This window comes from Mycteria americana, chromosome 2 (genome assembly GCF_035582795.1).
Source record: "Mycteria americana isolate JAX WOST 10 ecotype Jacksonville Zoo and Gardens chromosome 2, USCA_MyAme_1.0, whole genome shotgun sequence".
NCBI classification, from domain to species: domain Eukaryota; kingdom Metazoa; phylum Chordata; class Aves; order Ciconiiformes; family Ciconiidae; genus Mycteria; species Mycteria americana.
This window is the reverse complement of record NC_134366.1, coordinates 166,726,183-166,749,630: the sequence shown is the minus strand read 5'-3', so window position 1 is coordinate 166,749,630 and position 23,448 is coordinate 166,726,183. Positions and strand designations below refer to the sequence as shown.

The 23,448-nt window shown below is 44.1% G+C and overlaps 1 protein-coding gene and 1 long non-coding RNA gene across 3 annotated transcripts in view; one reads left to right on the top strand and one right to left on the bottom strand.

The window, feature by feature from the left end:
- Window positions 1-22,693, bottom strand: part of CCN4 (cellular communication network factor 4) — a 57,446-nt gene extending 34,753 nt beyond the window's left edge. Inside the window, exon 1 of one of the 2 annotated variants that reach the window (XM_075495308.1) lies at window positions 22,634-22,693. In XM_075495308.1, the coding sequence (XP_075351423.1) occupies window positions 22,634-22,678 (45 nt within the window). In that variant the 5' untranslated portion in view covers window positions 22,679-22,693. Of the gene's footprint in view, window positions 1-975; window positions 1,311-22,633 lie in introns of those variants that run through there. The other variant, XM_075495307.1, reaches the window with a different exon arrangement.
- LOC142406835 (uncharacterized) lies at window positions 2,416-9,364 on the top strand. Its single transcript, XR_012774725.1, has 5 exons — window positions 2,416-2,692; window positions 5,003-5,144; window positions 7,679-7,805; window positions 7,923-8,096; window positions 8,689-9,364. It is a non-coding gene; the product is annotated as an uncharacterized LOC142406835 (long non-coding RNA).
- Window positions 22,694-23,448: the final 755 nt, after the last annotated feature.

Here is a 23,448-nt window from a genome sequence, read left to right as displayed (position 1 = left end):
GAGGAGGGGAAGGGAAGCAGCTACTGCCTGCGGGGATCGAGCAGCTACAAAGATCGGGGAGGGGGGGGAACTCTTCCTCTGCCTCCACACCTGCGGGAGCGGCCGGCGGCACCGCGCGGCTTCGGTCCCGGTCGCGGTCCCGGTCCCGGTCCCTGCCATGGCACGGCACGGCTCCAGCCCCGTTCCCCCACCGGCACCGGCACCGGCACCGGCACGGCCTCAGTCCCGGCCCCGCTGGGCACCGCCGCCCGTCGGGGATCTGCACTTTCCCCCCTCCAACCCGCTCCCCTAACAGCCTCACCCTGGCTGCTTCGGGCAGGAATGGGTGATCTTTTCCTCCTTCTTTTGCTCCACACTACAAATAGTAGCAATAAAAGGAAAAGAAGAAAAAAAAAAAACCACAAACTAAACCCACACTACAGTTTTCTGTGTGGATCCACCTGGATGAAGAGCAGAGATGGACTCAACTCAGAGACACTTCTGCACCTTTACCTTTATCCTTTCCCTTCCTTTCCTTTCCTTTCCTTTCCTTTCCTTTCCTTTCCTTTCCTTTCCTTTCCTTTCCTTTCCTTTCCTTTCCTTTCCTTTCCTTTCCTTTCCTTTCCTTTCCTTTCCTTTCCTTTCCTTTCCTTTCCTTTCCTTCCCTTCCCTTCCCTTCCCTTCCCTTCCCTTCCCTTCCCTTCCCTTCCCTTCCCTTCCCTTCCCTTCCCTTCCCTTCCCTTCCCTTCCCTTCCCTTCCCTTTCCCTTCCCTTTCCCTTCCCTTTCCCTTCCCTTCCCTTTCCCTTCCCTTTCCCTTCCTTTTCCCTTCCCTTTCCTCCCCAGCTCACCTTTCCCTCCTCGCTCTCACATCTCCCACCTCCTCAAAGCTCACCACTGCCCACCTTCCCGCATGCACCGCACTCTCCCAGCCCACTGCACATTAAACCCAAGTGTGTTTGCAGAAGACAAGTCTCTCCTGCAGTTTCCAAACTCACCTGCAAAATGCTGCTTGTTGCTAGAATCCAGGGCAAAAGCCACCTCATCCCTGGAAGCCGGGATTAAATACATTGATTGAACCCAGATTTAGAGCCGTTTTGAACAAAAACACCACTTTGGGGTATGCAGAGCAATCCTGAACTGGCAACCTAGCCTAGGCACTCTGCCTTTTTCTCTTGGCTCTTTGGGGATTTTATTAAAGACAGATCTGACGTCAGGGTGAAGGACAAGCCCTGCATTTTTCCTCTGGAGAAACTTTTCCTGCCTTCACTTCTTCATTTTTGTGTGTGGTGTTGTCCCACCTCCTGCATTTCAGTGTATCGCCGTTAGCCAAAGGGCTCTTAAAGGGAAAGCTGCAGCACCATGGTCCATCGCAGCGCGATTTTAGCACTGCACCGAAATGCTCGGAGCTTACCCCTCATGTTGCTCATGGCATTCAGACTCTTGCAGCTTAGCTAGTACGCCAAGAAGTGTTTGATCTGGCTTTACTGATTATGATTAATGACCTAACATGTATACAGATATGCACAGATGTTTGATTTATTTAGTGTTTTAAAACGAGCGGCTTCATTTGAAGTGCAGAAGGGTGTTTGTCCTGCAAGCGCACCCCGTGGGAGGGAGTCTGCCGGCTCCCTCGGGATCCCCCTCTTTACAGAGCAACCCACATGGGAAATGAAAGGAAGGGCACACTATCCCCTGCCATGCTACGCATCCCTTCCCTGATTTTGTTGGAGAGTATCAGAGTGTTCTGTATCAGAGTATGCATCAGCTCCTGGGCCCAGTTATATTTCTATCCTGTGGCAACAGTGGGCATGACAAATATTGCCCAAGTACATGGGAGTGCAAACCTCACCCTGAACAGAGCTAAACTCTCCGATCACCTGTATCCCTGTTAATGTATACCCTGATTTTAGCTGGGTCACCTCTGATGTGTTTTTCTCCTTTTATCACAGGCACAGGCACAGTATTTTCCCTCACCCCTCTAAATCTGAATTTGAAAGAATTTAAAGTGTCTTTCATCCTTAAACTGAAATAGAATAGTATAAGGAAAATGAGTGCTTGCAAAGGGAAAAAAAACATATTAAATGGCTTTACAGACCTTAAACCCAAGAAAGAGTCGAGACATGGACTAAAAGAGATGTCAAGGTAAATTTAAATGTAGGCAAACCTTCCTGCTTGGTATGGCAGGCTGGGCAGTCATGGGTGGGGGAACACTCTGATGGCCAAACTAGGACTGAGATGGTGCCTTAACCTCTGCTCATCCTTGGCTACCTCCTGTAACTCAGGTGTGCCAGGTTAGGTTGGGGTGAGCCCCCCCCAGCCCCCCAGCAGCCATCCCAGCCCTCGGGGGGAGCTGGCACTGCAGTGGGGTTTGATCCCAGGACCTGAATGCTCAAGGCTGCGGCTGACGGCGGGCGGGGAGGGGAGAGCGAGGAAGCTGTACTCCAGTAGCGCGTATTCTCGCAGTGACTTTCATCCCTTCGTGCTGTGTGATGTGACATGGGCGGTTTAATGGTTTTACACCAGCTGGACCAGGGAGCTCTAAAAGGACCAGAGTTTTTGTGTGACAGTTTGGACACCCGGCTGCCCTGCCCGGGAAATGATTCAGCCAGAGCTTGGCTGCAAACTGGAGGAAGTGCCACCTTCTGTCTTCCTCCTCCAGCACCTTCACTCCTACCACAGCACCTTCCCGGGACATACCACCCTGCAGACCAGGTTGGGGATTGTATTTTCTGCCAGGTTCCTCCAGGGCTGTTTCTGTTCTCCTTCCTCTATGTCCTTCTCTCTCTTTCCTCACTTCCTCCTCTGTTCATTCATGCCACCCCTCTCTATTTCAGTATTTCTCTCTCACTCCTCTCTGTCACCAGAACACATCCTTCCTCCTACACCAGCAATACTCAGCCACAGGTACTCTCCTTCTCTGCAGAGGAATCTAGAAAGAAGCCTGCTATCTCCACATCACCTGGCTGCTGTTCTTCTGCACATGGCTACCACTCAGTGCCTGACTTTGGGGTCCATATCCCCCAACAGTTTGTGAAGTGAAAGGAGCATTTTGAGAGCGCAATTCCTCTGACCTAGGTGAGATGGCCTCTTAAAAAAAGAGGTGAAACTAGATGGATTAGCCTAGGGTAATAAGCTCAGATGTAAAGTAGGTGGCTAATACCTCGTACAAGTCGTGCTTGCTGGCTTGGAGCTGAAGGGGCCATGCTAGCAGTCCTAGCAAAAGTAGCTTTGCAAATGGAAGAGGAACAGGAGTTCAAAGCTCCTGGGCTATCAGACTATAAAATCAAGGGAAAAACCACTTTATAAATGACACCAGAAATGGCAGTGTGTTGTTTTTGTTTTTTTTTCCAAAAAAACATTTGGTTATCTCACTCTGTTTTGACTATTTCCGCTGCATATTTCATTCCCCTCAGTGAATTCCTTAGCTAATGCTGTGGTCAAGTGTGTCAGCAAGGATGGAGTCTTTGAGATGTGGACATCTGGCTGCTCGCAGCTCCACAGCTCATCTCATGTTGGTCGTGGGAGTTTGCCATGCGGTGATCAGAAACCAGACACTCGCTTGGATGGGACAGGGATCAAAGAGTAGGCCTGCAGCTCCAGGGCAGAGGTGCTGAGACATCCAGCTGCCTCAGCAGCCCTTCGGATAGCAACTCCTGTGTGGATATAGCACATCGGTGCACTTACAGGTGTGACTGGGTATAAGGTTATTTCATTAAGTCTCATATGACAGGGACATTTAGGCTCTTGTTTAACTCGGTGATGGCAGCAGCCCACACCTTGGCTTCTGCTTCTGGGGGGTCCCAGTTCCCTCTAAAGATGACAATGCTAAAAGAGATCATTGCAATCCTGTATCACCCTGGCTTAATCCTGGGGAGTCTTGTACTGACCCCAATAAATGGAGGCTCTAAAGACACTTCTCTGTCTTGTTCAAAGACTTAAAGTCAATTTAAGATCTTCAAATGATGGAAAATCCACTTCGTGTTTTGGTGAGTTCAGTTACATTCACTATTAAAAGTTTGTGCCTTATTTTCAGTCTGAGTTTGCTAGTTTCATCTTTCTGCCAATGTCTGCTTGGCTGACGAGAATTCAGTACCTTCTTCCAACATATAAACATGCAAGGGTTCAGTAAATCACTGCTGACTCTTCTCTTCAGTAAAACAAGGAAGTCACATTGCTTTTAAGTCTCAGTATCTAATTGGTTTTCTGGACTTTGAAGCAATTTTATAGTTTTAATGATTTTTGTCTCTTTACCTTTCACATTTCATGGACATTATGTCTGTGAATGCAACTATCCATCACTCTGCAGTCATGCCATCCATAGTGAACTGGAAACAGGTAGCATGCCCCAGTGTAAACTAGCTCTGATTCTGTTAGCCTAACACTTTAATATCACTCCTTCCTCAATATGTCCCTTAGGCCTCTTGGCCACATAAACAGGTTTCTCAATTTGACTCCATTTTACAGTCTTTTTAGACTAAATAAACTGGGAAATGGATTGATTTATTTTATGCTGTTTGATGTGCCTGACACTTTTACTGAGAGCTGTAGCTGGCCAAAGAACACAGAGACTGCTAAGAACAGAAAGAGAGTTCAGGGAGGATGGATGCTGCTCTTGCTTGCAAACGTGTGGCAGGAATAGCTCCTTGCCTGTAGCGGATTTACCCTGTAATAAGTGAGATCAGAGTCTGCCTACAAGTCCAAGGGAAAAAAGAGCACCTTGGAATTTCCTGACTCATAAAAGGTAAAGGCTGAGTCATGAATCTGGCTTTTAAACAAGCCAAACAAGTAGCTGTGTTAATTTTCTACCAGGGTGCCCTTTTTTCTGCCTTTCTCCATGCTGGGGTGATGGAGGAGACACCCCTTCCATGCAGGATTTGCCTGCTGAATAGCGGGGGCCCCGCTGGGCCTGCAATCAGCAGAAAGGCTAGGAACCTCTCCCGCTCCAGGAGGCACATCCTGGAATGGGAAGGGAGGTGGGGGAGTCAAGCTGCACCATCTATTATTGTTGTTGTTACTACTTAGGTGATGGGAAGGAGAGTTACATCAGCCCGGTCCTTTGAAATATCAAAGAAGCTTTAGAAACAAGAGTATGAAAACATCTGGTTTAGCTGACTCTTGATAACATCAAGCATCTGAGCACTCAGCCAGCCCCACTTCAACACAGGTGAGTATCTCATTTCCACAGAGCTGCTGGCCTTTGCAGATGAGACTTGACACCACAAGAGTGCAAGAAGCTGCAATACAGCAGGAGGACTCGCTCTTTTGCTGTCTAAACAGTCTTTCCAAAGAAGAAGATGGACGGGAATCACAATACGGATAGAGAGCCAAAAGCTCCTTTGCTCCCGTTCAGCCTTGTATCCCTGGTACCATGACGCATAAGGTACCAGCAAGGAGCTAATGTAGTAAACACCTGATCTCCTTCTATGATAAGGTGACCCGCCTAGTGGATGAGGGGAAGTCTGTGGATGTTGTCTATCTAGACTTCAGTAAAGCCTTTGACACGGTTTCCCACGGCATTCTCCTGGAGAAACTGGCTGCTCATGGCTTGGACGGGTGTACTCTTCGCTGGGTAAAGAACTGGCTGGACGGCCGGGCCCAGAGAGTGGTGGTGAATGGAGTTTACTCCGGTTGGCGGCCGGTCACAAGCGGTGTTCCCCAGGGCTCGGTGTTGGGGCCAGTTCTGTTTAACATCTTTATCAATGATCTGGACGAAGGGATCGAGTGCACTCTCAGTAAGTTTGCAGACGACACCAAGTTGTGTGGGAGTGTTGATCTGCTGGAGGGTAGGCAGGCTCTGCAGAGGGACCTGGACAGGCTGGATCGATGGGCTGGGGTGAATTGTATGAGGTTTAACAAGGCCAAGTGCAAGGTCCTGCACTTGGGCCACAGCAACCCCATGCAACGCTACAGGCTTGGGGAAGAGTGGCTGGAAAGCTGCCTGGCAGAGAAGGACCTGGGGGTGTTGGTTGACAGCCGCCTGAATATGAGCCAGCAGTGTGCCCAGGCGGCCAAGAAGGCCAATGGCATCCTGGCCTGTATCAAAAATAGCGTGGCCAGCAGGACTAGGGAAGTGATTGTGCCCCTGTACTCGGCACTGGTGAGGCCGCACCTCGAATACTGTGTTCAGTTTTGGGCCCCCCACTACAAGAGAGATATTGAGGTACTGGAGCGCATACAGAGAAGGGCAACGAAGCTGGTGAAGGGTCTGGAGCAGAAGTCTTATGAGGAGCGGCTGAGGGAGCTGGGACTGTTTAGCCTGGAGAAAAGGAGGCTGAGGGGAGACCTCATCGCTCTCTACAACTACCTGAAAGGAGGCTGTAGAGAGGTGGGGGTCGGTCTCTTCTCCCAGGTAACAAGTGATAGGACAAGAGGAAATGGCCTCAAGTTGCGCCAGGGGAGGTTTAGACTGGATATGAGGAAATTTTTCTTCACCGAGAGGGTTATCAAGCATTGGAACAGACTGCCCAGGGAAGTGGTTGAGTCGCCATCCCTGGAGGTATTTAAAGGACGTTTGGATGAGGTACTTAGAGACATGGTGTAGTGATGGTTTTTGGCAGTGTTAGGTTTATGGTTGGACTCGATGATCTTAAAGGTCTTTTCCAACCTATATGATTCTGTGATTCTGTGAAATCCACCACTGGATTCCCTCAGTCCCTTAAAAAGTGCCAGGTGAAGGGAGGTAACTTGAAATGTTATTCAGCCCAAGTTTCCATTACTGAGTAAGCACGCACCATGCTGTGTGGCTTGCACTCCTCATGCCGGCATACTTGTAAGGGTGATAATACACCCAACAGCTAAAAGGAAAATCAGCTAGTTCAGTTAAACCAGCCTGACCGTCAGCGCTCCGGGACTGAGTGGTTATTTCTCCAAAGAGCTGGTATAAATCAGATCCACTGATACGGGTGAAGCCACAGCTAAGTCTGAAAAATGGAACTTTCAATATTTAATTCATTCATACAGCCAAAACCATTTATATTCGAGTGAGAATACTGCCTTTGGGGAGACATGACTGTGGTTTCATCCCCCATAAATAGCCTCAGATTTATTAGGAGAGGTCTTCAGCTGGTGTCAATCTGTTTGACTCTGTTGATTTCAGCAGTATTAATCTGGCTGACAGTGGCTGAGCTGTTCCACTGAGAGAGAAAACACGAGGGTTTGAATGACAGTAACAAAAACCCAAGCCATTAAAATACTAGTTTCTCTAAGTTCCCATTTAAAAACATTGTAGAACTTTGTATCAATTTACAAATATGTGTTATATTAGATTTTCAATTATTGATGCCAGTAACTTCAGATATTGTATTTTCTTCATTGCCCTCAAAAGCAATGGCCTGACTATTGTGTTCATCTATTCTTAAATTCTCATAATTTCCTGTTGGACATTGATGTGGCTATTATGTGGGCAAAAAAGACATTCTGATGGTTTTGAACCAGTACCAGGCATTCATGACAGCAGCAACAGTACTCTGGGGTATCCAGTGTTTTTCCTGAGCAATTGTCTGTCCATAAATAAAAGAATCTGGATTAATAACACATATTGAGTCTGAGCCTCAGCTGGTATAAAAATGAGGTCCTTGGAGTTGCATTGATTTGTGGCATTCATGGGTGCAATGCATTATTCATAAATATTAGTTCAACTATTTGAACAAATGCGGGAAGTGCAGGGGAGGAATTAACCTTTGGGTTTGCCTCCTGCAGATGTTTTTCTTGATGCACATGAAAAGAGAGGAAAATATATGGACTAACAAACTATGAAAGGATGAAAAGACAAAGAATCCCAACAAATATTGCACACATTCCTGAAGCGGCACGGTCTCCTCCCTTTGTAGGTTGGCCTCCTTCATATCATGGTCTCCTTGAACAAGTGATTTTATGACATGCTCCAAAAAATGACTTCACCCACTGCAAATAATGTGCACACCCTGGTATTTCTATTCTCTAGATCAGTGACCACAGAATTACACAACTATTCATTCATCTGGGCCTTTTTTCCTTCTACTGGTGCAGCAATATTATTCCGGTCTCTGGGATGGAGTTGGCTACACGAGGAAGGAAATCTCCTCTGTTCTGCTGGAAATCCACTGTGGCCAGTGCCGTTGCTCCCAGTCGGGTCTAGGTAAAACTGGAATCAGATTTGACCTTTCAATCACGCACTGACACTTCCCAGCATTGTAAATATGTCAGTGAATTTCCAAGGTTGGGTTAGATTATACATATCTTTGGTTGGAAAAAAAACCCAAGCCAATGAAATTGCATTAAGTGTAAAAGAATGAAAGCTATAAAACATAACCATCTCCTATCTCAGATGGGCTTGTTTTTCTGTTGGAAAGTAGGTCTACCCTTCTAACCCATGTGTTATTTTTAAAATATTTGGTTAATAAATGCAGACAAATAATGTATTTTTTTAATATTAAAGAAAATAAGAAAGAAACCTTATGAGATGTTTAGAAAAGTTATGAATAGATCCCCAAGAGATCAGACCTGTTTCAAACATGAAATATTCGAGGACCAGTTTTCCCTCTATGGCCTGAGTATCCAAATTCTGCATTCTAACTTTGGTAACATTTTATTCAATGTTTCCTTTGGTATTTGGTTAGTAAACGTTTCTCTTTCAACAGAGCTGCTTTCAGTCTCTGTTTCCTGGGGAAATGGAGCTTATGCAATCACTTCGTACGTGTTCATGTCTGTCTGTCTGTGTCCCTTTGCAGTAATCCTTTGAGCCTCTTGGCCAAAATTAAGCCAAATTTGACGGAAAGAGAGATATCTCACCGACGATCACATTCCTGCTCATTTTGTGAAAGGCGGCACCGAGGAAGAAGAGAGACGCCATAGGAGTATTACACCTTTGGGAAAAGTGGAGTGTTTACTCATGCACTGTTCGACACCAGAGAAGCCACACAGCTGAGACCTCTCAGACGGCCGACTGCAGGAAAACAACTTCAGCTGGAGTTAGCAGTCAGCCACCAGACACAAATCTGTGGGGAAAGCGGCTTTATTGATGTAATGCTCACAAAAATACTGCTACTTTAGGCACACGTAGTCCACGTGCTCTTAAGTTCTCATCTTTTTATTTTTTTATTTCTTGCAAGCAGCACTTTAAGCTTTTTCTCCTCCCAGCCCATGCCAATATTTTTCCTTAATTTAGTCTCAGTTATAAAAGCAAAAAGGGCGAAAACAAAGGTATTCATTTTCACACTACCACCTTAGGAAGTAAAATATTAAGTCCGTCACAAATTCTTCCCTGGACTCTTTCAAAGCACAAAGATGCAGTCACCTTCCAGTGGATGTAGAATGGTTCTGCCTCAAGAAGGTGAATAAATTGAGGGTCTGGTATGGGCTGTTTTAGAGACCTCAGCAGAAGGAGGTCTCAGCTATGGAGAGCTTTCAGGATATACGTGTTTTTATTACCATTGCTAATTGCATCTGAAGCATTTAAAAAAGATTATAATAAAGATAATAAACTACTTTTCCATGCCCTGGAGGGTGTTCACCGCAATCCCTGCTAGTGTTCGTTATCAGTTTTACAAAACTGGGAGCATTATGATTTTGTTTCCTAATTTTATTTGGAGCACCGTTGTTTGCCAACCCAAAAGACACCGTCCCGAGGCAAAGAAAGGGAACGGGGCATGGGAGGTGATGTGTCACACCCGGCGTGCCAGAGCAGGTCACTGCACCAAGCTCTGCTGTTTGTGACCAGTGTCCACCTTGCTCCATCCCTGCCTAGTGTGATAAAACTTTCCACCCTCTCCTGGACTGAGGGCACCACACAGAGTAATCACTGTTTCCTTCTGGGCTTATTTTTCCTTCCTGTTCCTCCTGTCAGCCTTTTGGAGCAGGTGGGTTGATATAAACTTGTATTCAACCTGAGGGAAAAGGAGAAGAACAGGCTGGAACAAGGGCCTGAGCCCACATGCTCAGGGGAAAGGTTGGTGCAGTTGATGTCTACCTTGATCCAGGAAATGCTTTTCCTCTTCATCAAGTAATAAAATGGTTTCACGGGTTCTGGCAGTATTTCTTTCCCTTTAACATGGCTTTGGTCCATCTCCCTTTAATCACGCCTAAAATTGTTGAATCCCTGACAAACTGCTGGGCTGCACACGTTCAGCCAGGACAGGCTTCCCAAAGGGAATCTGGACAAGGAGGACATAGTTTGGCACACTGTGTGAGACGGACACAGCACGGGAGCGGGGAAGGAAAAGGAGAAGATCCCTGCATGGGATCCACAGCACTGTGCTCCTGAGGCTGCATTAGTTATTCCTGGGTTTAAGCATCGGAAAAATATAGAGAGGGTAAAACCTGTATCCCCCACGATTAGCAAAAGCTGTGGCGAGTGTGGTTTTTTTTTTAAAAAAAGGAAAGCTAAAAATACAACCTGTACATCCATCAGCCCTGAAAAGCTGAGATGGTTGTTCCTATTATTCATAAGTTGGAACTCAATTTGACATTAGTAGCACCATTAGATGCCAAAAATGAAAACTCTTCACTGTATTCCACAGTGTCATTTTCTGCCCGAACGCCGTCACGATACCCACTCCTTACTTGACAAGGGAGAAGTTTGTTGACTTAAAGTCCTGAAGGGACCAACTTGACTTCAGATATCCCAGGTTGAGGGCTCTGGGGGCTGATTCCAGTGAATCAAAGGGCCTTTCTCACTCTGTTCCCACTCCAGCAGCTTTTTTGATTTAGCTGTTCCTTTCTACTGGGTTACAAGGTGCAGTCTTTACGTTTGCAGAGCTCAGGACTGTTGTTCAGGGCCTATCACAACATGGTTTCAATCCCTAAATACTGTGTTCAGGCTGCAATGCAGTGGGAACTATTTTAGCTGTAGTGAAGCCACCCAGCCCCCCGGATCCCATAGGGTCCTTCAGCTCCATGTAGGCTGATTTCCATTACTCCCACTCACTCTGACTCTGTGACCTCCATTGGGTCCATCACAACATGACCCCCACATCTCAGATTGTCCTTTGGGGCAGCCCACAGAAAGCACCTCTCAGAACAAATGCAAGTGCTCAGTTTTAAAGGAGGAAACTGGAATTTCAAGCAAAAGTGGTCACTTTGTACCATTAAGTTCTAGCTTAATCTGGCAAACTCTTTCTGCTGCCTTTTGCAGTCTTACCTGTTTGCTTTTTCAGTCTCAAATGCATTTCTCTGGCATGCTGTCCCTGGCTGGTGGTGGCAGCCCTTGAGGGACTGGCTGGCTGCACTCCCAGCACCTCACAGAACAGGATTCAGCATGGAGCCAGGAAAATGCACAGTTCACCCCCATGACTGAGACACCACAATGCTACCTTGGAGGTAGATAGTTTTCATTATTTTCAGTTACTTCCAGTTCTTGCAGGCCATGGAGACAAGGGGTTTCCCAGGAAAGACACCCTTCTCTTTGCACAGTGGGGACTGTTGTCCTCATCTTGTGTCACCTTCCAGAAGCACCTTAGGAAGAAAAATCTCTGACCCGTTTGAGGCCTCAAGGTGGATGCTGAGACTACAAGTAAGGTGGCCAGCTTAGGAAAGCGTTCATGTACTAAAAGCCTCTTGGCTTTATTTATGCACCATATGCTGGGTCAGGGTCCTTGAAATGTACCTGGGGAAAGTGTCCGCCCAGGTGATAGAAAGGCCCTGCTTCCCTCAGGGTGCCAGTGATGGAGTGCATCTCCTGGCAAGGGACCTCCTTGGGTGGGAGCCATCACAACCTCTCTCCTGCCTCAGGACCCCAGGCTTATTGTTTTTTGGAGCAGGGAAGAGCCTGGGCTGAGAGCAAGGCCAAGGCACTGAGCCTCTAGTGAGCAGACTCAGGAGCTGAAGAAGAAAAATGGGAGGGGGAGGGAGGCAAGGGAATATGTCTGAGGTACAGTCAGAGGGCTGGAAGAGACTCAAGGGGTCCTCTCATATCTGCCCTGCCCCAGGGAACAAACTGTATTAACTAAACTCTTCCTGACAGACGTTTGTCTAACTTTGCCTTCAGGGAGCAAGACTGCTTCCCTCTACCCACTCTGCAGCAACCTATTCCAGGCCGTCACTGTCCTCAGAGTTAAAGAGTTAAGCCTAATGTCTACCTTAAATCTCCCTTGCTGCAGTGTAAGAAGTCCACTGTTCCTTGGACACACTGGAGGAATTATTTCTTTCCTCTTCATTGCAGCATTTAACCAGTTTAAAGACAATACGCATACCTCCACTGAAGCCTTCTCTCCTTCCCCAGTTCTCCCACTCTTTGCTCAGACATCATAATTTCTTGCTCTCCCTGTAATCTCTGAGGTGCCCAAAACCAGGACTAGCACTGGGACTAGATGGAGACCTCCTGTTTACAATTCCTAGAGTTCACTTATTTCCCACTTACTTCTCCTTGAACTGCAATCCCTAGATTACTTCTGCAGGAAGCCACCTATTCCCACCACGCTGTTTGCTCCCATGAATGGGAATGCCCAGAATGACTGCCAAGGCAAAACAGGTGGTCACCTGAATGGCCACAACCCTGTTGTTAGCATCTGGGAAAGCAAGTCTGGTTGCCACTGCAGCAGAAGAGGGAGGACGTCTGTGACATCAGTTAAATCTTCTGGGATAAAATGGTTGACAATAGCAACAAAATCTAAACAGCAGCAGTAACCACCCTCAGATATGCCCTGGCAGAACCAGTAACCTGCAGGGCTTTATTTCTCTCCCTCTCTGTTATTTACCCTGTACTAGTTTTCCTATGGCAAATGCATGTCAGTCCTGTTCATTCATCCTTGGAGAAAAAAAATAAGTTGGTGTTGTTGATACAGCTGAGGAGCCTGAGCCAACCCCGTGCCTACTGTTGTCCTGAACTCCTTTTTGAACTGACTATTTCAGAGGATCTCTGCGAGACCTTTTCTTTTCAGACCCTGACTTGTATCATCAGCAGATGTAGTTCCTATGTGCTGCTGTCCAAGACAGGAAGATTTTGAAAGACTCCAGGCTACATCCTAGAGCCCCACTCCAGCTATTCCTCCAGGGCAAGAGAGCAGCACGGATAACCCCCACTAAGGATAACTCTCCTATCAGATAGCCATCAACACTACAGGATTTAATCTGGGCTACTTTACCATCTCACTTGAGGAAATTTCATGTGAGATAAGTCCAAAAGTCTTACTACAGTCAAGATGAAATCACACCACAGCAACTTAATCACCTTCTACAGTACATACTCTGTCTCTCATATCCTCAAGATCTGTCATGAATCTGGTTTTCTTTTAATCATGATTTGTTTTTAACCAACATATGCTTGGTGTTGCTAAGCTCCTTCTGATCTTCAAAGTATTCAAAAATGGTCTGTTCTACTTGCTGTTTCAACATTTTTTTCTAGGTGTTGAAAGTATGCTGATTGGTTGATAATTCCCTAGCTCTTCCTTTTTCTCCACATCAATAGACCCATATCTGCCCTTTTCTCTCCTTCTTAAGTCTCACATATCCTTCAAGACAGTGTCTAGCCAGTTCTCTGAACAAAAAGATCTGTATTTTCAAAGAATTCCCTTAGCCTGCCTTTTGCTTATTGTAGACTGAATTCCTCCTTCCCACTCATTGGTGTTAGCATATTAGTCATTGGCTCAGAGCAGTTTTAGTGAAAGGTATTAACCACTTCAGCTCTCCAGGCATTATTAGCTTTCCTTTCTCACTAAGTGGAGGACCAGCTTCTTCCTTCGTCTTCCTCTTCCTGCTGAAATATTCATAGAAAGCTCTTTGTTACCTTCTATGTCCCTCGCTAGTTGTATTTCATTCTGTGCTTTGGCCTTTATGATTTTGTCCCTACATGCTCCAGCAATTCTTTTATATGCATCGTTAGTAAACTGACCTAGTTTCCACTTCTTGCATGTCCTCATAGACCATCTGTCTGATGCATGCAATTGCCAGCCATTACCAGCACAGGCTGCGTTTCACCTCCAGTCTGGAGACTGGGCGGAACCAGGATCCTCTACCAACTCATTTTCACCAGGATGAGGTTACTAAGAAGAAATATTGTAGGATCATTGCTTCTATGAGCGAAGAGTAACCTCAGTGTTGCACTGGGTTGGAGAAGCAGATGCCTAAGAAAGAGTTGTGCCATCAAATGACAAAAGGTATCAGCCCTCTGTATTCAATTATCAATGTCTCTTAATTACACACTCTCCTTGAAAATTGGGGCATGGGAATTCTGAAGAGGGATAGGGTATTAAATGGTCTCAGATGTACACTAATGTGCATGAATCCTCTCCCAGCTTTTCTTAAAAGTTTTGCTCTAGAAAAAGTCAAAATGGCAGCACATCTGCACCAACAAGCCCAAAGCCTGCATTTCTTGTATCGTCTTCCCTGTAAGCATTCCTGGGAGCTGCAAATACTTATTGAGGGATAGCTGTTTCCACTGTACTTTCCTGTGGAGAATCACGGTGAAGAAAGTGCTGGACTAAATTATCTGCTGTTTGAGTTATTGTTGTGAATGATAAAACAGATGTTTCATATGCATGAACTTTTCATGATCTTGGGCTGCAGGCTGGCTAGATAATGTGAAATCCTATTACAGCATGGAACAAGGAGTTGTAGTGGGCATATAAATCCCAAATCTAGCTCCTGATTATATAGTTTTTTCCACAGCTTATCCCTTAAACCACACACGTGCTAGTTCTTGCACGTCCAGCAGCATTTCTGTACCCATTCTTAGCTGGAAGCGAGACTTTTGGCAAATTATTTGGAAAACTCCATAAAATACATATTCCTGTTTCCCCTGCTAATGGTAAGCCCAGTGTCCTTCAGTGCGCTTGGGGTCTCTGGAAGGTTTCTGGGCATGATTGTTTCTGTTGCCTTCTCCCAGGTGAGAAGGTTTGTTCTTACACCTACCATTAGCATGCCCTAGGCTTTGCAAGAGAAAACGCATCAAACCCCTTTGCACGGCCCCAGAGACATGAAGTGGCTATAAAGCCAGCTAAAGCAGTTAATTGCTCTGCTTCCCCAAAGCAACATAAAGGAGTTGGAGTACCCTGGAGAATCTGGCATTTACAGAGTAGTTACTGTTGCATGAAAGGCATAACCCTTAAAATCACAGACATAATGCTCAAAGGGATTTTAGGAGATCACATAGTCCAACTTTTCACACTGAGGTGGGCTCAAGGTTAGAGGTAGGTTACAATTGATGATGCTTGCTTATGCCTTTTTTAAAACTGAAGGTGTTTACACAATATATTTCTGGAGACTGATTTGTACCTGCACATACAGAATGGCTGAGGTCTCAGAAGAGATTTGCACGCCAAATCCTCAGTCTATTCTTTCTCTTTGCTGTGCAATTTTCATACCTACTATAGAGCGGCTGACAGGAACCAGCACTGGAGATAGTAGCAGAACTCCCTTCTCCCAATAGCTCCTGGGACTTGAACCAGGACTCACAAACTTTTGGGCTTGCCACCATACAAAAGACTGTAACCCCACACTTGGGAACGGCAAAGCCTTCCTCCAGCTGCACTGTTGGGAGAGAACGATGCCCCATTGGCAGCTGCCTCTCCAGTGAGCCTGAACACATGTAGCAGAGCTGAATATCCCCAACATGCTGTATGTGTTGATCCAAGATCAACCTTAGATTATGTGACTGCCATATTCTCTCTTTGTAAACAGAATGGAATGTGATGGAGTTCTGGTATAAATGACTCTGATCTTGAGTAATTCCTTGCAGCACTTCCTTGCATTCACCCTACTAATCATGAGGTTTGGGAAATACTGCTTGAAAGATGTGGTAATGACTTGGAGCCCAGTACAAGCAGTAAAAAATTGCTCTGTTTTAGGAAATATTGTCATTATCCCATAAATACGGCATATCTGCATAGTCTCTGCCTTAGCACATATGGACCATGGAGAGGAAATTATATTACATCATCACACTGTCATGTGCAGCTGGCAGGAATTCTGGGAGCCATTCCTTAACTCCATGTTCAGATGAGAGGAGAAAGGGGAAAGAAACAAGTGACAGGTAGAGCTGTATCAAGGTAGAAGGTTTAATTTTTTAAATAAGTTTTCATCTGAGACAGATGTATGATGATAGAAATATAAAACCATCTTCCCCCAACTTGGCCAAAGTTTCTATGTGATGAAGTCCTTCCCATGCAGTTTATGCATGTGTTGAAGTCATTTGCTTGGTCGTGTCCTAAAAAAGCAGAGACATTTAGTTTCCTTTACCATATGAAATAAAAGTAATTGCAACATAGGCCAGAGCAATGTATTCAGTTTGGCCCTATATGCTACTTACATCAAAACCCTTAGGAACAGCATTAAAGGAAGATCTGTAGGAACAAAAAAGGTGGCATTCATCACATCTGCCATTGTAGGAGGTAAACCTGAGCTGGCTGTCTGGGCTGCCATCATAGCCAGTTGAGTCAGTGGAGTTTATGGTTCAGTTCATCCACCCACATATAGGTGTGTACTTCAGGAGACGAACCACCCCCTCAATTCACGGATGCAACTGATTGGTTCTCCATTGACCATAAAGGGAGCCTGGGTTTGTTTGGTCATGTATAGATACCTTATGGAGATGTGCACTATGTGATGTCAAACCCACTTACTGACTTCTATGGGAATCTGCAGAAGACACCCTTCCATGGAACTGCATGCTTTTGGGGGTTGGCTTTTTTTTTCAGTAGGAAATTTGCTACATAGTGGAAATGCATCACTGATGGATATGCAATGCCAGATGCATACATGGGGGTCTGAGGAACTAGCCATGTTTGACATGCTGGATGGCTACCATTAAAGGAAGAGAAAGGGGTCAAAAAGAACAGAGAAAAACGGGGGGAATCTCATATAGCCTGCTTCATAATCCTTTATTAAAAAATGAGATATGCCTACACATATTAATGCAATTGGCTCTGAAATCTCTGTACAGTAACATACAGATATACCTTGTGCATTACTAGCAGCTCAAAGCAGGGCCATTTTTATAGGGTTTAAGATGACCTTTCTTGTTTCCTGTGAATTGCAAGTCACAGAATATCACCCAGTTGCCTGCAATCAGGTCATGCTAAAGCATTATCTTAAAAAGCATCCAGCCATGACTGCAAACAGCAGGAGACTGACCTGCCACCACTCCTCTTGCTGATTTGTTCCAGTGATCTAATCAGCCTCCCTTTGGAGAGACTGGTAGACCTTGCCTCTACCTTAAGCTTGTCTCATTTTCACTGCTAGCCGTTGTTTCCTGTGCAACTTCTCTTTCTTTGTATTTTCTCCATGCCTCCAAAGGGCACCTCATTTTTCTTACCTAGTAACTTAGAGAAGCCAAATTTTCTAACTTACTTATTTCATTGTGAGATATTTTCTTGCAGCCCTTTAGTTTTTTTCTGTGGCTTTTCTTTGCTTCCTGTACAATTTTTCAACATCCCTTTAAAAAGATGGTTATCAGGCCAAGATGCAGTACTCTAGGACTCACTGCTGCTACAAACCCAGGTAGAAATCACATCCCTTCTCTTACTTACTTTCCTCCTCTGTATATGTCTGATGATCACATCAGTGATGTCATTTCCCCCAGCATCATTCTTAAGGTTAAAATTCGTCTGTGTATCCAATATCATCTTTAGGTCTGCTTTGGTCTGTGTTTCTAGGATGCAGGTGCCACCTTTATTCAATTGCATTTACTTTGAATGGGCCCAATTTACAAAATGTTTCATCATCTTTTTATTATCACCTAGTCACAGGATAATTTAGTAGTCTGCCAATCTTTATGTCATTAGGAAGCTCTAGATTCAACCCTAAAGCTGCTGATAAAAACTTGGCAGGTTTTGGACCAATCTCTGTGAAATCCACTAGCAGATCTATTGCTTGACAAAATCTATGCAATAGCTGTCAGTTAAGTGGTTCCTTAATGCATTAAAAATGTGCTTCAATGTTGTACAGGGCATATATTATCTTATTTTATTTAGAATATTATGTGGTACTAAATGCCTAAAATATCTAGTGTTAGTTATGAAGCTATGCAGTCTCCTTAACCAGTCAGTTTACTGCCATATGCAAAATATCAGTTTTCTTAGATAAGAGCTATTTTCATATTAACCTGTCATTAATGGTCATTAATTGTAGTCCTAGCCTTTAGCGTCATTGTTGATTTATGAACATGTCTCTTTTTGATACAAATGGCTGGTTGGCTTTCAGCCTATCTTTGCATTGTCTTGTTTGTCCTCGGCAAATATTGGCAGAGAACTAACATTTTTCCAGTCATTTGTAATTTCCCCAGTATTGTGAGATTAAAAGGAAACATCAGGGAACCAGAGACCACATCAGCTTCACTTTAAGATGCCCGAGTCAGTTATCCAGGCCTGCTGATTTCAAAAACAGTTGTTTCATGTTCTCTGAACCACTAAAGGCTCAGAAGGAAGTTTATCATCCTCATGTGATCTTAGTGTATCATCCTGCTTGCTCCCTAATACAGACTAGAAGCATGCTACCTTTGTTGTTACTAGCATTTAATTTGTTCCTAATACACCTAAAAAACCTCTCTTTCTTCCTCTCTTTGGCCTTTTCAACTCTGGGTAGTGTCTGATGTCTTCAGCTTCCCTTATCAACCACCTAATTAGAGAGAAATCCCAAAATGTATTTCCAACCTTCTCATTTGTTATATTCTCTTATTTTTAAATTGTTTCCACTCATTGCCTTTACTTGCCAATTGCACTTTTAACTAAAACTGGTAGGTTTTTTTTCTTCTCTGATGATGTGACACATTCTTCATAAATAAAGTCCAATTGTTATTCCTGATGACTCTTACTTTTCTTTCTTTTAGTGCATTTTAGTGCCTTTTTGGTTGCAAGCCACAAGCTTATAGGTAAACCTCACTGTTTCCATTTCTGTTATGGGCAATGCTGAACAAGTGTTAAAAAGAGTTTGAAACTTCAGCATGAGACTCGCAGCATACAGACACATTAGCTGTGAGCATCAAAAAAGTAATAATTAAAAAAATTAAATCAGTGCAAGTAATCTATTGGTGAATTTGTTAAAGCACGTACCTGAGGGCATCAGAGCAGTACACAGGGCATCAGTTTGATTATTGGGAGAATTAAAGCATCGACTGACCTCTGCCACTGCCTGGTTGTGTGACCACAGTCAACTATTTCTCTTTACTTGTCCTTTGAATATGAACAGATAACAATAAATAAATTGTATAGTAAATATCTATGCCCAAGAACAGTTCAGTGGAGGTTGCAGATGCAATCACAAATCTGGTGTTCCTGACTGTCCGAAAACTTAACTTGTAATGAAAAAGTTTTCTTCTGCATATTTCCTCTTGTTTGTTTGCTTTTTTAATATGCTGTTTCCCAGGGATTAGGTTTTTTTTACTGAGAGAAGAAGTAGCTTTCTTTTCATACCTTGCTGTTTGTTTGCTTGCTTTTTTAATATGCTGCTCCCATGGATTTCTCCTTTTTTGTGGTAAGTGAAGAATCCCACAATGTATTGCATCAGTCTCCGCACTATGCACCACCAACACGGCTTGAACCATGTCTTGAGCGCCGCAGCCGAGAGCAGAGATAGAGCTAATATTAACCGCTCGCAGGAAGCGTCTATCAGCCACAGCCAGCCAGGTGTTGCGAAGCGCTGCGCTGCTGAGCCTGATGTGGTAGGCACAGGTGAGTCTACAGAGAGATCTTGTTTTTCTCTTTTTGCCTCCTGCTTTTATGTCTCTGAACTACTGTCAGTCTGTTTTTACCAGTGGGGGCCCTGCTATGTAGAGCTTGAATATATGTAGCCACACATTCATGCTCCAGCATCGTAGCAGGCTCACAGACTTTGCTTGAGAACGACCCGTGATGGAAAACTGCTGATTTTTATGACTAAATGCGGCTCAAATGAATACATCTGGAATTCCACACAATGAAAGAAAAAGGCAAATCTCGACCCTAGACTTCCTTGCAGTGAAATTTCAAAGGCCAGCAGACAGCAAGGTTCTTCTTGCATTTCTCAAAAAGATTAGAATAATTCAGGAAGTCCGACAAATGTCTCTGTATCTCTCCCTGTGTTATGACAAGGTCAAGGTAAATATTTGTATTGCTCAATTCTTATGCTGTGTCACCATTATGGCTGTTGCTGAGGATGTTGTGACCTACCAGCTGTGAAGGCAATGCAGGAGACACAGGGACGAGAGGAGGGAAAAATAATTCACCCCTTGGAAGCTACTGAAATCTGTGGAGGATCCCTTTACAGATGATGGGATTACTCCTGGCAGGGCATGTTCTTCTCCGTAAAGCAATCACTGGCTGATCTTTTGAGGACTGAGTGACCCCAGCTGTGCTCTTGTACTCTGGAACACTTTTTAGGAAACTATTAGAAAATATGATTTCTGTAGTCATTCAAATTAATTACAGATTGAACATTTGTATAGGAAACTTAAACTCATAGCTGTATTTCTTGACTGTCCTCAGCATTTTTTTTTAAATGGGTCTTATTCTGAAGATGCTGGAAAACAAGTTTTTATTGGAAATTCTATTGAAAAGTTGCAAACAACATGTAATCAACTCAAAGTCCTGTGTCTGTGTCTATATTTTTTTGCTGAGGCTACTTATTAATTCCACATTTATTATCTTGTTTTGATGATTTCAGCTGGCAGGATGCAAAATATGAATGGCACCAGCAAAAGTCAGCATGATCTATTGGTTGACCTTAATCTCTGAGCGATGTACTTGCCTGTTTCCATTCTTCCTTAGCAAATATTGGGTGATACATTCACACTGTCAGATAACATTACCCAAAATTTACTTTCAAGTCTACTCCCTTAATCATTCACTCTGTCTAAATATTTATTGTAACTTGTGTTTTCTTTTGGAGTGAACTATCTCTTCATCCAACACAAAACCTGTCATGGGGGATAGTTCAGCTTAAGGGCCCTTCCCAATAAACAGGACAGGTAAGACTGCAGTGTACGTGGCTCCAACCCTCATACTGCATCCTCCAACACAAACAGTCCTCCAAGGCAGGTAATGTATTTTGATGGTTCATGCCATCAGAACACCCCTGGTCCACAGAGTGGTCCACAAACTGTTTTGGAAAATTGAAACAAAAATAATGCACATAAATGGATAATGATATCTTAAAGGCACAGGTTACCTGATGCCCAGAAAAGACCTGTGCCAAGTGCTACGTAGTGCGACAACTAGAACGTGCCAGCACTGAATGATGTGGGTACATGCTTTCTGCACCATTTGGTTGTGGGCCCATATTCACTCCCTGAATGGCTATAATAGATATATTTAACAATAGAAATGCAGCCTGAAGTGTCTTTGCCTTGGCTATGCAGCTTATAAAGTCTTCCCCCTTGACTCCTCTGTGTCCAGTCCTCTAGGCTTAAGAAAGAGATTTTACCTTTCTGTTCCTCCTAAAATACTCAGAGTAAACATTTTTAAAGTTGAAATATCCAAACAATATGTCCCAATCTGTGTTTAACAGACAGAGATAACCCACTTGATTTTTCAGTAAGCAGCCCCCCCACACACACCCCCAGTACTGTAGAATATACCAATATCCATAAATGGTGAAAGAACCCTGGAATCCCCAGCAACCCTCCAAAAATAAAGAAATGACTGTTATTATCACAATGTGTAATAGGAATGCTATTTGAGATACATCATACTCTTTACACACTGCAAGAAACATCCTCTGGTGCTTGAATCCCATCATTTCCCTTGGAAAAAGGTCATAGAATCAAACCCACAAACCTTATGTTTAAATAACATCGCAGGCCTGGCTGCAACCCATAACAGTAATGAAAATGCTTAATTAAGGTTTCCAGTTTACCTCTAATTCACTCCACATTGCTTAACTATTACAGCATAAGTCTCACGTTGTACTTACAGTGAGATCTCTCAGGAACTGAGTCGTCCCTCTACACCCAGGCCGTCTGGGTGAATTGGAAAGGGTTTTGTCTTAGTTCTTCAACTTATTATTTCTGTGGGTTTCTGAGTGATCTTTAATGTTATTTGAATACTGCAATCTTGGTAGTAGAATCTGGATTTTACAATAACATACAAAGAATTCAAAGGCAGACTAAATATGGCAACGTTATTAGCAAAATTGTTAAAGACTACTGCTTTACTTTTTTTCCTTCTATCACCATAGCATTCAAAGCTAAAGCACTAAACAAAGGTCTTAGGAGACAGGGCTTTCTCACAAGGTTTCTAGGTGACTTTGGACAATCACCTAGGTCCAGATTTAGCCCACCTAGCTTTGATTCTAGGCTTCCTATATTGTCAAAGGATGAGAAAGACAGAGAAAGAAAAAAAGTGGGAGTAGAGACTTTCAGAGAGAAGTTCATCCCACATTAATGAGGATTACCTAGGGGACTGACTTTCTTCTTTGAAAGCTGAGGGAACCTTGGCCAGCTGTTTCCTGCTCGGGGAGCTTCAGTCAAGTAAGTAAACTAAATAAGAGACATTTGGGCATATGTCTCCAGGCAGCAGATCTTTAACTGGTGAAGGCTGACCTTTGCGCAATGGGGAGCATTGAAGAAAGATTCACTAGAGAGCAAGAGATGCTGCATCCACAGCATCTCAGCTGCCCAAGTGCTCAAACACAAGTCCTGTCAGCAGGATATGATATTCATATGGTCCTTAAACTCACATAGAGGGTAGGGTCTTCACTGGTCCATGTGCATTGGTTTCATAGGATGTTAGCTCATATCAGTAATAAGGTCTGGAATATTTTAAGCCTTACCCTGTCTGCAGAAGAAGAGGCACATTTTTTCAGCATCCAGCACATGGGGTTCTACTCCAGGTCCTGCAACAACAACATGCCTTCCTGTGAAAGATTGCCCAAAAAAGTATTTAAAGAGTGGCTATATAATTTTTTTTTTTTTTTGAGACTAAAACACATCAGCTCACACAACCGACCACCCCTATACAGAAGTATGGCCTCTCTTGAACTCCCACTGCAGGTTCACCACGGCTCGTACGGCTCGTAACACTGTTCTAGAAGGAGTCCTGGTGAAGCAGAGTCCTGCAGAGTGACTCCCAGAACTACCTGCCTAACTCTGGGCATTGCTGTGATGAAAAGTATATCCCAGAGAAGCACAGCAGATCAGTTGAAGACAAGCTGAAGCTTTGCTGTTGCTGTCCTTGTTAGTGCCTGGTTCATCTGGCCTGCTCCAAGATGGCAATTTATCAGCTCAGGTCCTGCTGCTCATTGTAAATCACTATTTACCGCACACACACTTCTTTAATAATGACCCAAGTTTACAGCAAATTTAATACAGTCTAAATATGAAACATGTTTGGCTTTGTAAAGTTGCTTCAGTGCTATGTTGCCTTTTATTGGCAATTGTATTTATTTTTACAGGGACAGTGTTTTTCTTTGCCCATGTCTTGCAATGTGATTAAGACAGAGGCAAAAGATTAACCCTTCTACATCCAGACCATTAAAACCCAAAGCACATCCAGCCAAGCTGCAGAGATATACACAGACTCTGCTCAGGGAAAAACCACTAAACCTGTAAGGCTTCCCAAAACCAGGGGCATCTTTGTACAGGAAGG